We start from the raw sequence: 15,063 nt of genomic DNA, 5'->3' as shown, positions 1-15,063 counted from the left end.
ATTGTAGTTTTAAGAATGCTTGATAAAGATCTTGTAGGTGTTTGTCTCTGTCTGAGGGATTGGAGCAAATTCAGTTGTATCTTAGGGCTTGGCTGTAGACAATGGATCGTGTGATGTGTCTTGGATGGAAGCTGGAGGCATGAAGGTAAGTATAGCGGTCAGTAGGTTTCCAGTATATGGTAGTGTTTATATGCCCATCACTTATTTGCACTGTAGTGTCCAAGAAGTGGATCTCTTGTATGGACTGGTCCAGGCGGAGGTTGATGGTGGGGTGGAAATTGTTGAAATCCAGGTGGAATTCCTCAAGGGCCTCCTTCCCATGGGTCCATATAATGAAGATGTCATCAATGTAGCGCAAGTAGAGGAGGGGCACTAGGGGACGAGAGCTGAGGAAGCGTTTTGCTAAGTCAGCCATAAAAAAATTGGCATACTATGGGGCCATGTGGGTACCCATAGCAGTGCTGCTGACTTGAAGGTATAAGTTGTCCCCAAATCTGAAATGGTTGTGGGTTAGGACAAAGTCACAAAGTTCAGCCAGCAGGTGTGATGTGGCCTCATCAGGGATACTGTTCCTGACAGCTTGTAGTCCATCCTCGTGTGGAATAATGATGTAAAGAGGTAGGGTAGCAGATAGAATACCCCTGGTCAGGGCTCTGGGGGTGTGTCTGTGTAGATTTGTTCCTGTGCTATAGCAGGGAGTTTCTTGATCAGATTGTGTAGTTTCTTTTGGTACTCCTTGGTACTCCTCCTTCATGTGTCAATATATTTATGCCTGCATCTGTAATTTTCACTCCATGCATCTGAAGAAGTGGGTTTTTATCCATGAAGTGGATTTTTGTCACACCTATGCCTAATATCCAGCTTCTCTACACCCTCTTTGTGTTTGGTAACAGCCCCTCTGTGGGCCTCTAATCATGGCTTCTAGAAATAAATGAAAATTTACAGCTTCTCTCTTTATTCTGGGAATATCAGGGCACAAAGAACACAATGGAAGTGGAAAAGCTGAATATGCCCAAATAAATTTGTTAGTCTTTAATGTGCCACCGGACTCCTCGTTGTTTTTGTGGATACAGACTAACACGGCTAACCCTCTGACACCCGCTTATTCTTGCAAACATAGAACTGCCAGCTCACACAGCATAGGAAAAAAAACACTAATATTTAATTATTTGCCTGCATAAGTAAAAAAAGTCATACAACTGAATTTGAGGAGGCAGACTAAAATTGCTATTAAAAGACTCACAGCCCTTTCTAATTCCATTAGAGAAATCCAGATTAAACCCTATCTAGAGCTACTTCCTCCTTGGTTGGGTCTAAGCAATTAACCTAGGCTTGTGTCCTTTTCCTGGAAGGGCTGCAGTTAGTAAAGGTTCTTGATGCTCGCGTACAGGCTACACTCAAAGAGAGGTTCTGCTATTTTGTCACACCTATGCCTAATATCCAGCTTCTCTACACCCTCTTTGTGTTTGGTAACAGCCCCTCTGTGGGCCTCTAATCATGGCTTCTAGAAATAAATGAAAATTTACAGCTTCTCTCTTTATTCTGGGAATATCAGGGCACAAAGAACACAATGGAAGTGGAAAAGCTGAATAAGCACGGACAAAAATATCACAGTATTGATTCCATTCCATGAGTCTTCTAAGACCAAGTGGATCACCAACATTTTCCCACATTTAGGTAGAAATCTGAGCAGTCCCATTCCCCCCTCCCCCCCTTACTTCCATCTAAAAAAGCAAGTAGAGTTCATTCCTCCCATTTGGGGTCTGATTCTTTCACTTGTAGTTGGGTATTAGGTTGTTTCTCCTGACTCCTCCTGGTGATTGCTAATACTTATCTCTGTACATTTGTATGTTTGTCAGTGTTGCATCGTTTTTATAATCACAGAACTAGTAATGTTAAAACTGGTATTCCTTATACTAACATTTATTTTCTTTGGCCTTTCCCTCTTTCTGCTTCTTTTGTGAAAAAAACTTGTTTGAAACTACGAAATGAGAAACTTTTTTCCAGCTACACAGGATGACAGCGGTTTATGTCAGAGTAATGTGCAAAAAATATAATGGAACTAGCTCACAAAAATATTGTTCTAAAGTTCTATGGTGTACAGAACAATAAGTACCAAATAGAATGACAGCTGTCATACTGATTTATTATACATGATTTGCATTAAAATTCTGATGCTGTAGGGCTTTACAAAAACAATTTAAATGATTGAAAAAAGTGACTAAGAACACTGCGGGCGGAGACTATATTAGATGCAGTAAGGTGTTAGAATATAATTGGACACTCCATCTATAAACTAGCTTTTTAGGCAAAACTTTTGCAAGAAAAAACATGTGTATGTTAGTCCCAAACTTTTTCTTAATCTTCCATAGTCACGAAAATGGTGCATTGAAAACACGAAGGACCGATACCCATATATTTTCACACAGTCTTTAAACAGAGCCTGTTTTAAAGAGAAAACAGGACACACACAGAGAGGATTTCCCAAATCTCGCTATAAGTGTTGGAGGAACAGGATGCATTTGGAAACACAAATAGCATCTAAGTCAAAGTCTTCCACAGCGGCAGAACAGATACAGATTTATTGTACAATTGCCTTGGCGTTGTACAATTTACTTATTTACTTAAATTTACTTATTGTACAATTTACCTGTAGCATTTAAATTTCAAAGTAGATTGGTCTGCTCCTATTTAAAGTTTTGTCATATGGGCCAATACTAAAAGAAGTGCTGTTCTTCTCTGAGAAATGACTGAAAAAACAGCATAGAATGTTTAATATTTATTCTCTCATTGATTTACATAATAAAGATTTTCTTTTTAATTTCTGCCAGACTTGCAAACTCAACCCCAGACTCCAAGTCAAGCTAAAATTTTCCTTCCCATGTAGTATCTTCTGTAATAAAAGTTCAACGGGTTCTATGAAGCTCTCAGTCACACCTGGGTAACCCCTTTACCCTTCAGTGGGTTTGCATGGGTTTAACTGATTGGAACTTAGTGAAGAGTTCTATTGCTGAGTACAAGGAATACAAACTACTCACACTCTCTTCTCTATGCTGAGTCATGCAGTACTAACAGGAGCAAGAATAAATAATGCAAAACAAATCAGGTAAAATTAGGTCTTCTTTTCTGTCTGCTCTTCTTGCCCTAATTGTGCCAGAAAAATGAATCCAGAAGCCCTGTGGATATGAGTGTGATGTCCAGGAGGACCAAACTTAGATTTTTCAACAAAACATGCAAACTGTAGGAGTGAACCAAAGATCCAGCTTGATTTACTGGACTTATGCTAACCCAATACCAATCATGTGTGCAACCTTGGGACCATTTCATCCTAAGAGAACTGTAGTTCAACACTATTAAGACAGCATTCCCCATCTTGACACTTCAGATTATTTTGGCTCCAGATGGGGAAGCTAACTGAAGAACAATTAACATATATACAGCTTACTATATATAGGAATTAATAGTATTGGAATACTGTAATGGCACTATACTTAAAACAAATAAGCCTCACTTGTCATGATCAGACCATATAAATAATTGCATGCCAGTAAAGGCACTACAATTCACTAGTGGAGGGGGCAGTCTAGGGTGACCAGATGCCCTGATTTTATAGGGACAATCCCGATATTCGCTGTTTTTTCTTTATATAGGTGTCTATTGCTTCCCACTCCAACCCAATTTTTCACATTTGCTATCTGGTCATCCTAGGGCAGTCCATTACAGGTGAACAGCAATTTAAGTATGGAAGCTAATCAGAGCACAGAGTACAGTAATCAGAGTACAGAGATTAACATACTTGCAACATGGTTACTGTAAAACAATCATAACATGATTATGGAAATCACTGCACATTTTTGGCTGGTGGCTGTTAGCCAATCAGAGTGCACGGATTTGCATGGTTTACAGTTAGAGAAATAGCCATGTAGGCTGGCAGTTTTCAAAAGAAGCCGAAGTGAGTTCTGTACACAACTAACTCCTTTGTTCAAATGCACCTCTGCTTTTAGAGTCAGGGTTTACAGTCAGAAGGGACAACCAGATCATTTAGTTTGACCACCATTGTATCACAGGCCATCACCACCAAACTGAGACCAAAGTTTTACAGCCCACAGGAAACTAGACTATTATGCGCCACAGGCAGAGAACAGGAGGGATCGAGGTGCAACAGAGCTTGAGATGATTGAGTGAAACATCCCCAGTTAATTTTGGCAAATGATCTGAGCCCACATGCTGCAGAGGAAGGCAAAACACCCTCAAGATCACTGCCAATATGATGTCGGGGAGAATTCCTTCCTGATACCACACCTGGCGATCAGTTAAGACCCTGAGCATGTGAACAATAACCAGCCAGCCAAGCACCTCAGAGAGAGAATGCCCATCTGAGAGCCTTGCCCCTCCCTGTCCAATGTCCCATCTCCAGCTGTGGCCAACTCTGACACTTCACTGGAAGAAGATATATGACATGGGGGAAGAAAAATCCCTTCCTGACCTCTGCAGGCAGCCTGCTGAAATCCTGAAGCATGAGCTTCCCCCTCCCCAATTTCCTCTCCCTTCAAAAAATCAAAACGAGCGCTTTTAAATAGGGAAGTTTACAATTAAATAGGTAATTTTAAAGTTCCCTATTTAAAAGGTACTTTAAAGAGACAGCACTGTGTGCTCAGTCCTTCCCAGCATGGCTGTTAGTGAAATTGAGGGGAGCTCATAAGGTTGTATTTACTCAGAGAGTTTTATGCTGTTGAGGTTAGAAGCCAACATTCCATGTTGGCTATAGGCATATGATGTGGAGTTGATGAAAGCAGCCAATCAAAACAGATATTTGCATAATATATAGCTGAGAAATAACTGTCCCCTCAATCAAAGCACAGGGAAGAGCACAGCTGAGAAACAACCATACACAGGTATGAGCCAGTAACTTTACTGTAAATCCTCATGCTTTGACCGGCAGAGATGATTTTTTTTTGCATAATATCATACACACAACAAAAAAGCCCCTAAAATAGTATTAAGAAATATGCATTTTTCTCATTCAATGAAACACTTATTGATCGAAGACGACAAATCTGTTTTAATTTTGCACTTGTGAGGATGACAAACTCACAAATTTCATGTAAATTAGGCTTCCATGTGAAGTTTTTATAATTCTTAATAAATTTCTGCCTGGCCAAACTAAACATTACTCAAATTCTAACACTTTTCATTAATTCTACAGTGCTATAGAGGTAGAGGTGTTAATAAAAAAAAAAAAGGAGAAGGAGGATTACATGTTAAAAACATCACCCATGATTTTAGTTAACATTTACTCCTTTTACAAAAGGACAGACTGCCACAGTAAAGATATTTAGTGTGCAAGACAGAACATTAATATTGGATTTACCTGTTTTTCGGAGTGGAAAGTCATCTTTGGAATCGTACATCCCCAGGACAGGGTGATTGTAGGTGCCCGATATTCCACTTTGTGGGGGAGAACTCTGGTCAAGAGAACTGTGCTGAGTTTTCCTATATAGGAAGGAGTAGAAAGAGAAAGTGGAAACTTTACAAAAGTTAAGAGTAAGAGAAGATTAATCTATACTATCTTCTCTGTTTATATTAAATGATCCTGTACTGACATTCAAAGCAGAGAATGCCCATTCCTGACAATGAGAGTTAACCCTTGACAATGAGATCAGAGAAAAAGAAGGTTACTCAACCTGTGAAGTAACTAGCATTCTTTGAGATGTGTCCCCCTGTAGGTGCTCAACTTCAGGCGTGCACCTCTGCCTTTGCTCAAAGATTTTTGGTAGCAGTGCCCTACACATCCTCTTGCCCTGCAACGAGGCTATAAAGGGCTGCATGGGTGAACCACCCTGAGTTTCTTCCCACAGAAAAACTCTGAGACAGAGGGGAAGGAGGGCAGCTAGTGGAACACGTATAGGGGGACACATCTGGAAGAACTCCAGTTACTGCACAAGGTGAGTAACCTCTCCTTCTTTGAGTAGTGTCCCTGTAGGTGCTCCATTTCAGGTGACTTCTGAGTAGTAACCCCTTTAAGAAGATGGGAGGTTCAGAACAGAGTCCAGCACTAAGGAGAGAACTATGTTACCAAACTGCATGCACCATGGTCTACACTGCAGCTTTCAGCAACTGGAACTTTCTTGAGCAGGGCTAGAGATCTTGACTGTAATCTAGTAGAATGTGCAGTAACTCATAGGGGAGGCTGAGCATCAGCCAAGCCATACCAGGTAATAATACATCCAGAGATCTACTTAGACAGTCTCTGCATGGAGACAGTAGTTCCCCTAGACCTATCTGCAATAGAAATAAAGTCTAGGGAACTTCCTGAACGCTCTGGTTCTGTCCAAGTAAAGGGCTAATGTCCTTTTAACAACTAGTATATGGAAGATGGCTTCCTGTGTTGTCTGGTGTGACTTAGGAAAGAAAACTGGAAGGACAATAGATGCTAAGTGAACCTTGATGGAACTCGTATAGATCTGATGTCTTCAATTCCAACAGGTAATCTAAGATTGTGGAAAGACAACTGAATAGGTGAAAGGTGACGGCAGTTACACCAAAGATGATACCTTCTCCATTTCTGAAGGTAAGTGTGTCTTGTAGAGTCCTTGCTGCTATTTAACAGCACGTTTTACTTCTGATGAACAGGATGCTTCTAGCCCCAAGAAACACTGAGGAACTATGCTTGGAGTTGCAGAATGTTCAGACTGGGGAGAAGTCTTCTACCTGCATTCTGATTCAACAGTCAAGAATTGATCAGGAGCCTCCACAGAGGATGAGAGGAGAGTCTGATGAGGTAAGGAAACCAAACTCATCTTGGCCAGGCTGGTGCATTCCAAGTGACCCCGGCTTGGTCTGACTTGATCTTGCTAAGAACCTTTAAAAGCAATGGAGTTGGTAGATATGCATACAAAAAATAAAATAAAATAAAATTCCTTGTCCATGTAATGGGAAAGGTGTCTCCTAGAGGTTCTGGCTTGAGTTATCCTTTGGAACAGAATATTCTGCAGTTTGTGTTGGCTATAGTGATGAAAAAGTCAACATCTGGAAACCCCCAGCTAGGAATATTTTGTTAAAGACTAAAGAGTCCAATTCACATTTGTAATTTAGGGAAAACAGTCTGCTGAGGTAGTATGCCATAGTGTTTTGTCTACGTGGGACATAAAAAACTGAAATGGCCATCTGACTAGCTACGCACCAATTCCAAAGCTTTATCACTTTGCAGAGTGAGGGGGAATGCGCTCCACCCTGACTACTGATATATACACAACCTATGTTGTCTGTGCTGATCTTGAATGTTTTTGATTAGGGGAAAGTGGAGGCAAGCATTTCTGACAGTCCTTAACTCCAGCAGATTGACATGCAAGTCTTGGTTTTGCTTTGACCATTTGCCTTGGGCTGTGTGAGGACTCATATGTGCTCAGCCTCCCAAGAGGGAACTGTCTGATATTATTATGACCATAAGAGGATTCTGGATTAATGGGATTCCTGCACAAACCTTGAAAGGATCCTTCCACCAGGTGAGTGACTGCAGGACTCGACTGGTTATAGACACCTGTTTGTTCAGACTGTTTGTGTTGGGCACAAACTGTCCTGAGTCACCCCTGGAGACATCAAAAATGTAATTTGGTGTTCTGTGTTACCAAAAATGCAAGATGCTACATTGCCCAGAAGCAGTGGACATGTCCTTGCTTTTGATCATGAGAGGATTCCCTGAAGAGAGATGGGGAAATGGGATGGGATGGAGGCAAACAATCATATAACCAGATACTCACCTGTCTAATGTTATAGTCTCCGAGGCATGTTAGTATACAGAGAGGGAAGTACTGAAACTGCGGAAAACGGGTGGAATGGTACAGCTAAGAACCCTCACTATTGAGTGGTTTAGACTCTGCACAAAACCATCAGAACTGGTGTTTGGAAGATGCTGATAGCTGGGATGAAGCAGCTGAGGTAGTCATTGGCTTCTGTTTAGAAAAATCTTAGCCAGTGGGGTTCAGTTGGTCTATGGAAGGTGGAAAAACTGAGCAGGACAAGATCTTTGAGCTGACTGAGACGTGCTAAATTTCCTTTTATTTGCAGGTGTGTTTATGCGCAAAGATCTAAGTGTACTCCAAGTCCTTTAGGGTATGATGCGAGTCATCTCTGGAGCCTGCAGAGATGTTGTGGCCATTAAATGTCCTCAACAGCCAATTGTACTTCCCACAGGAAACTAGACAACTGAAGCCAGAAAGTTTGTCTCATCACTGCTGTGGTGGAAATAAACCAGACTGCAGTGTTGCCTTTTAAGCTTCACTTGATGCAGACATCTTCACCAAGAGCAGACCCACCTTTACTTTGGAGCTAAACTGACCTCAGTGTTCCTACTGTAAATGGTCAATAAAAGCATTAAACTTCTCATAGTTCAGGTAGTCATATTTCAACCTCAGGGTGTGTCGATTTGCTATCCTGAACTGTAACATTGTCAAAGAATAGCTTTTATTACCAAAAAGGTCCAAACGCTTCTGGTCCTTGTTATATGGAGTAGATATTTGAGCATGCTATCTCCCCCTTTCAATAACTGCATCTACAACCAGAGAATTTGGTGGCTGGTATGAAAAAAACCTTGGATTTCATCACCAGGATGTAGTATGTTTTATTGGCACACTTGCCTGTAGGGGTGCCATTGCTGGAGTTTGGAGTTTGCCAGAGGGTCTTGGCTGGCTCTAAAAGTACTTAATCAGCAGTGCCACTCATGCTGAAGTAGAAGTATGCAATATGTCCATGAGCTTGTGATGTGAATCCTGTACCTCTTCCAGGAGAATCTGAAGAATATCTACCACCCACTTCAACAGATCTTGGAACTGACAAAAGTCATCAGCTAATGGTGGTGGTGGTGGTATTACTGCCTCATCAAGTATCAGAGGGGTAGCTGTGTTAGTCTGGATCTGTAAAAGCAGCAAAGAGTGCAAAGCAGCTTTCGTGAAAGCTCATGCTCCAATATGTCTGTTAGTCTATAAGGTGCCACAGGACTCCTTGCTGCTTTTACTGCCTCATCAGGTGATGATGAAGAGGTATTTGTAAGGGAGTGACCTTTTCTGCCCTCATCTCTTGCTGCTCACAGGTCTCCTCTGCTGATTCAGAGTGGAGGGGAGAGGTGGACCGGGCTGGAGAAAGAGCTCTTTTATGTTTCTTATGAAACTGAATCGGGACCCCTCAAAACTGCTGGTGGTACATTGCCCATGGGTCCCAATAAGGCCAATGAGGAGGACTAGAAGGCATGGGGGAAGATAGCCATCGGTTTTTGTCTCAAGTATCAACAAGCAGAGGTCATGTATCCTGCCTGCCTGGCATACGCAGAGGAGAATAACATCTCCTCAAGTAAACTGGAGCACTTTGAGCCAAAATCTCCGAGTCTGAACACACTTCCACATATTGTACAGGAGGTGACAACCCTATTTCCTGAATAGTAGAAGTTGCGGAAGTGGTGGGTCTCACTACAACATGTGTGGTCAGTGACCAAGCAGATCTCAATACTGAGAGATGTTGCAAGGAGGGGACACACTAGCTCATTCGGTAACAGGAGATCTTTTAGGGTAACGTGGTACCAGGAGCACAACAGATTTTGGAATGGGCACCAAGGTTGTTCTTGATGTCTTTGTCTGAGACATTGGTTATGGCACAGAGGGTACCGCAGATTCCTATGATGCCAGACTCTTACTATCATGGGCTCTGTTGATAGCAGTCTTCGGTACCATGCCTTTTACAACCGAAATACGGAACTTCACTGAAGTCTTGAAATGCTTCACTGTATCCCAAGTGCTCAGAGCCTCATTAGCAATCCTTTTGGGGCCTGAGGTCTCTGGTGACCGAATCCTCTGAGAAGGAAGTCTCCACTGTGCTCCTCTAATCTCCTTCCTTAGTCTTTGAGTGGGAAACCCTCAGTACCGCAGTAGTGGTTATAAGTACCTCACTCATGGAGAAGGTTGGGAGGCTGGGGTTTTCACAGTCTTCATCATGGAAGCTCTTGGTGGCAGTGATCTTGACACAGACAGAGCACTTATAGAGGTATAGAGTCCGTGTAACAGGAAGATTCTCTGTACCTAGGTCCAAAGATGGTTTTAAGGCATGCTCATCATTAGTAGTCTATACTTAATTTCCCTGTTTTTACAGGATCTTCCCTTAAAAGAAGTGGAAATCTTGCACTTGTTGGGGATATGCGAGTCTTCCAAGCAACAAATACACTGAGAATGCCCATCGCTGATGGGCAATTCTTTTCTACAGGAGAAGCATCCTTTAAAGTCAGCATCCCAGATACAATTAAGTATCCCACAAACCACTGAAGAATTAACACTATACGCTATTCTAACTCGAGAGAGAGGACAGGCGCACACTAAACTGGCCGATGGCAGTTGAGAAGGAACTGAGGGTGGTTCACGCTCGCAGCCCTATATAGTCTCGGTATGGGGCACAAGGATGTGTAGGGCGCATCCGTGAGCCAAACAGGTACTGCTATCAAAAATATCTGATCAAAGGCACAGTGTGCATGCACACCTGAAGTGAGGCACACACATGGACACTAGTCAAAGAAGGATCTCGGTCCTTTTTCTTATTTATATTCTAATGTCTTTTTGCTTTGTTCCAGTTTCCTTTTTCCTAGATACCCATCTGAAACTACACTGAAGAGAAAATTTAAGAACTCAGGCACTGATATTGCAAGGCAACTAAGCACATGCAAATCTTTAAGCAGGAATAGTCCCAGAAAACAAAGCCTAAGTTCAGCAAGGTTTTTAACCAGGTGTGCAACTTTAAACATGCTTAAGTACTATGTCTTACTTCGTGGGACTACTCAGATTCTTAAAGTTAAGAACATGCTTAAGCACTCTGCTCAAAGCCTGAGTTAGTTATCACTTCTCCCACTGATGGTTCTTTGTTGAACTGGAACCCAAACTGGAGAATAAATATGACAGTAAAATTAGAAGAAAAACATTAGCCACCATCTGTAGACTTTACTAACAGCAGCAGTGCTGGATAGGTGGTGTCCTCGAGATTGCTTTAAGCACATACTTAGGCCCCGACTCAGAAAAGTACTTAAATATTTTGCAAGGTTGGAGCCAAATTGTTCAATATCTTTCAGAATCAATCCCGAAAACTGGTAATTTACAGTTTTGTTTTTTGTTTTATTATTTTGTTGGCTTTGTGTTTTGTTTCAGAAGGCTGCTGGGTGCAAATTATGCCAAATTTGCTAAAGATATTCAATTATTTCCCCAAGCCTTCTGCATGTATGCTGGATGAATCCGATGTGTATCATGTTTGTCAATAGATTTGTGTGAAATTTATAGGCTGATTTTGCAGCCTGACCAGGATACAATTTTGGAACTCTCCAGATCTTCAATATTAATAGTATGGAGAATATAACAAAATAATCCTTTTAGCAATTTATAGGTTAAGCAATGCAGCTGTCAAACAATTTGCACAGAAATATATTTCACAAACAAGACGTCCAGATGCCCCAAAGTGAAGTTTACTACCAAGAAGCCTCAATCCACCAGGGCACACTGTGTAGAAAACCACTCTTTGCTCTTGTCCATACAAAAAACAGTTTATCTTATTGTGGCTTAAAGTACACAGTCATGTCAGGTTAAACTGTTTTCACCACTTTGTTAGAGAATGTACACTAACTCCAAAAATGAGTTTAGATGTGCTTTGGATTTCTCAATCACAGAACAAAGGAAGTCCTGAATACTCCAAACATTTATACACCACAACTGTTTGTAGGACTGGGATCTAAGATGTGACACCCCTATGCCAGCTGTATGGCACTATAGAATATATATACATCCACACACACGCACAAGAATTTCAGAAGTCTGGTAACTGATCACACCTTGAAACATCTAAAATTGCACAGTGAAGTAAATTCATGAGCATTTCTGATCATGCATGTCTCCAAATACATACACATATTATTTGAACCGTTGTGATCCTTCTCACAGGTTTGCACAGTAACTTTATGTATGATACACACATGGCATTTATGTTTGAATGTACATTCAGTTCATGTATCTGTGATGGAATCTCATGTATACACAGAATGTATGCACCTGTGTACATTTGATTAATCTCAATCAATGCCATCGTAAATACATCTACCCAGAGACTCACTTATTAACTTACACACAGATGCATTCATAGTAAACTTCCATGTTTTCTTCCATTTTTGGGAAGCAGTCGCTCTCACAACTCAATTCCAACAAGATAGGTGATTGAGAACTCCCTCAGAAAACTTATCAGTTCTGCCACTAAGCCTACAGTGCCCTGTCCCATTACAATGAAACCAGTTGAACCAACATTATAGCATGTTTAGACCCCTACAGAATTATGACTGTCAAATTAGTTTTAGAAGTTATACAGTGGACAACAATATCATGACAAATTTTGAAAGTAGTTGTGCTACGCTTTATTACCACAAGCTGACAATTATAGTATGGAAAGGACTTTTAAATAGTTGAGAATGAATGTGAAATATGAATGTAAAAGTTTACAAAATGGCATGAAAACATTCGTTGCATGTAAATTCAGTCTAAATATGTATTCCATAAGAACCTCTTGACTAAGTAATATTACTGAGAGTTACATGTTTGAAGAACTGATAGCGTCTCTCCTTCATTTAATAGATCCTTTAGTGCAGGGGTCAGCAACCTTTCAGAAGTGCTGTGCTGAGTCTTCATTTAGTCACTCTAATTTAAGGTTTCGTGTGCCAGTAATACATGTTAACGTTTGTAGAAGGTCTCTTTCTATAAGTCTAATATATATAACTAAACTATTGTGGTATGTAAAGTAAATAAGGTTTTTAAAATGTTTAAGAAGCTTCATTTAAAATTAAAGTAAAATGCAGAGCCTCCCGGACCTGTGGCCAGGACCCAGGCAGTGTGAATGTTACTGAAAATCAGCTCGCTTGCCACCTGTGCCATAGGTTGCCTACCCCTGCTTTAGTGTACAGCTGTACTCTGAAAAGCCACTTTGTAAAACTGGCCCCTTCTCAATCAGCAGATGTTTTGCCTGTGTGTATTCAGAATCATATCTATTTACGTTAGTGACCAAAATAACAAATAGTGACAGCTTTTTATTCCCGTTAGCCCTGCAGAGCCACAAAGCTGACAGGGAGAGCTGGAGTCAATTTCTTCTTGTGCATCAACAAAATTCTAACATATTTGAAATCCCTTTGAAGGCAACAGGATTCCACAGGGTTCACTCATGACAATCTGAAAACAAGTGGTGGTATGCACACAACTAGGACCAGAATTCAACCTTTATTACACATTGCAAAAAAGCAAGAGGAGCCCGTTTGTATTTCATATCCTAGGTGGAGTTTGAAACTAGAGCAAAGGAAACAATTTCCCTTGTAAACTGCACACATTTAATATTGACGTTACTGACACACAAACATGAAATCCCATAATGCCATTTTTACAGATTTGCTTTTCAGAGCAATGCCTTCTGTATTAAAATTCTGGATCTCAATAAGAGAATGTCTGGAGGTGTGTCAATTGTGTGTCTATTCTGGAATCTGTTACCCTTTAATTGGCTTGACTGTTCACAGAACAGATGACATACTTCTTTTCTGTTAGCATTAATTTTGTGTATTACATACAGTTACTGCTAATTACTTCATGTCAAGAGTATGCCTATACCTAAGTATCTAAATAAGTGACTTGGTAGCCTATGTGATTGTATACATACATGTGCCAGTAATTTGTTAATTTAAAAGGTCTTCCTCTTCCCTTCTGAAAGAATGGAAACTGAAAAGCTAGCCTTCTGACTGAGGCATCAACAAGCAAAGGGCTCTCTTTTTTAAAAACGTCCTGCAAATAAGAATGAACATTTATTTGCTAGGGCTGTTAATTAATCACAATTAACTCAAAACAAATTAACTCTATTAAAATTAATTGCGATTAAGCACCATTTTAATCGCAATGTTAAACAATAGAACAATTTAAATTATGAATATTTTGATTTTTTTTTACATTTTCAAATATATTGATTTCAATTACAACACAGAATACGTCCATGCTCATGACGCTCGTTAAAAAAAATAATGCATTCATTAAATTTTGATTGACCTTCTTGGGGGAGAATTGTATGTCTTCTGCTCTGTGATTGTACACCCATTCTGCCATATATTTCGTGTTATGGCAGTCCTGAATGACGATTGAGCATATGTTATTCGATTTAAGAACACTTTCATTGCAGACCTGCCAAAAGCAAATAAGGTACCAGTATGAGATTTCTAGGGTAGCTACAGCACTCGACCCAAGGTTTAAGAATCTGAAGTGCCCTCCAAAATCTGAGAGGGACGAGGTGCGTAATATGCTGTCACAAGTCTTAAAACAGCAACACTCATTTAGAAACTACAGAACCTGAACCACAAAAAAAGAAAATCCATATTCTGTTGGTGGCATCTGACTCAGATGATGAAACTGAACATGCATCCGTTCACACTGCTTTGGATCGTTATCTGCTTGAGCCCGTCATCAGCATGGAAGCTTCTCCTCTGGAATGGTGATTGAAGCATAAAGGGGCATACGAATGTTTAGCATACCTGGCATGTAAATACCTTGCAACGCCGGCTACAACAGTGCCATGCGAACGCCTGTTCTCGCCTTCAGGTGAAACTGTAAATAAGAAGTGGGCAGTACTATCTCCCATAAATGTAAACAAACTTGTTTGTCTTGGCAATTAGCTGAACAAGAAGTAGGACTGAGTAGACTCTAAAGTGTTACATTGTTTTGTTTTTGAGTGCAGTTATGTAACAAAAGACCCCACCATTTGTAAGTTTCACTTTCACAATAAAGAAATTGCACTACAGTACTTGTATGAGGTGAACTTAAAAATACTATTTCTTTTATCTTTTTTACATTGCACATATTTGTAATAAAAAATATAAAATGAGCACTGTATACCTTGTATTCTGTGTTGTAACTGAAATCAATATATTTGAAAATGTAGAAACATGCAAAAATATTTAAATAAATGGTATTCTATTAACAGTGTGAATAAAACTGATTAAATCAAAAAAAATTTTAATCTCATGATTAA

At 40.3% G+C, this 15,063-nt stretch overlaps 1 protein-coding gene across 1 annotated transcript in view; it reads right to left on the bottom strand.

Annotated features, from left to right (window-relative positions):
* Window positions 1-15,063, bottom strand: part of HDAC4 (histone deacetylase 4) — a 449,638-nt gene that overhangs the window by 158,550 nt on the left and 276,025 nt on the right. Inside the window, exon 9 of the mRNA XM_045032382.1 lies at window positions 5,372-5,493. Within this exon, the coding sequence (XP_044888317.1) occupies window positions 5,372-5,493 (122 nt within the window). The remainder of the gene's footprint in view (window positions 1-5,371; window positions 5,494-15,063) is intronic.

This window comes from Mauremys mutica, chromosome 10 (assembly GCF_020497125.1).
Source record: "Mauremys mutica isolate MM-2020 ecotype Southern chromosome 10, ASM2049712v1, whole genome shotgun sequence".
NCBI lineage: Eukaryota > Metazoa > Chordata > Testudines > Geoemydidae > Mauremys > Mauremys mutica.
Note: the sequence above shows the minus strand (reverse complement) of the source record. Positions and strands in the feature narration are given on the sequence as shown.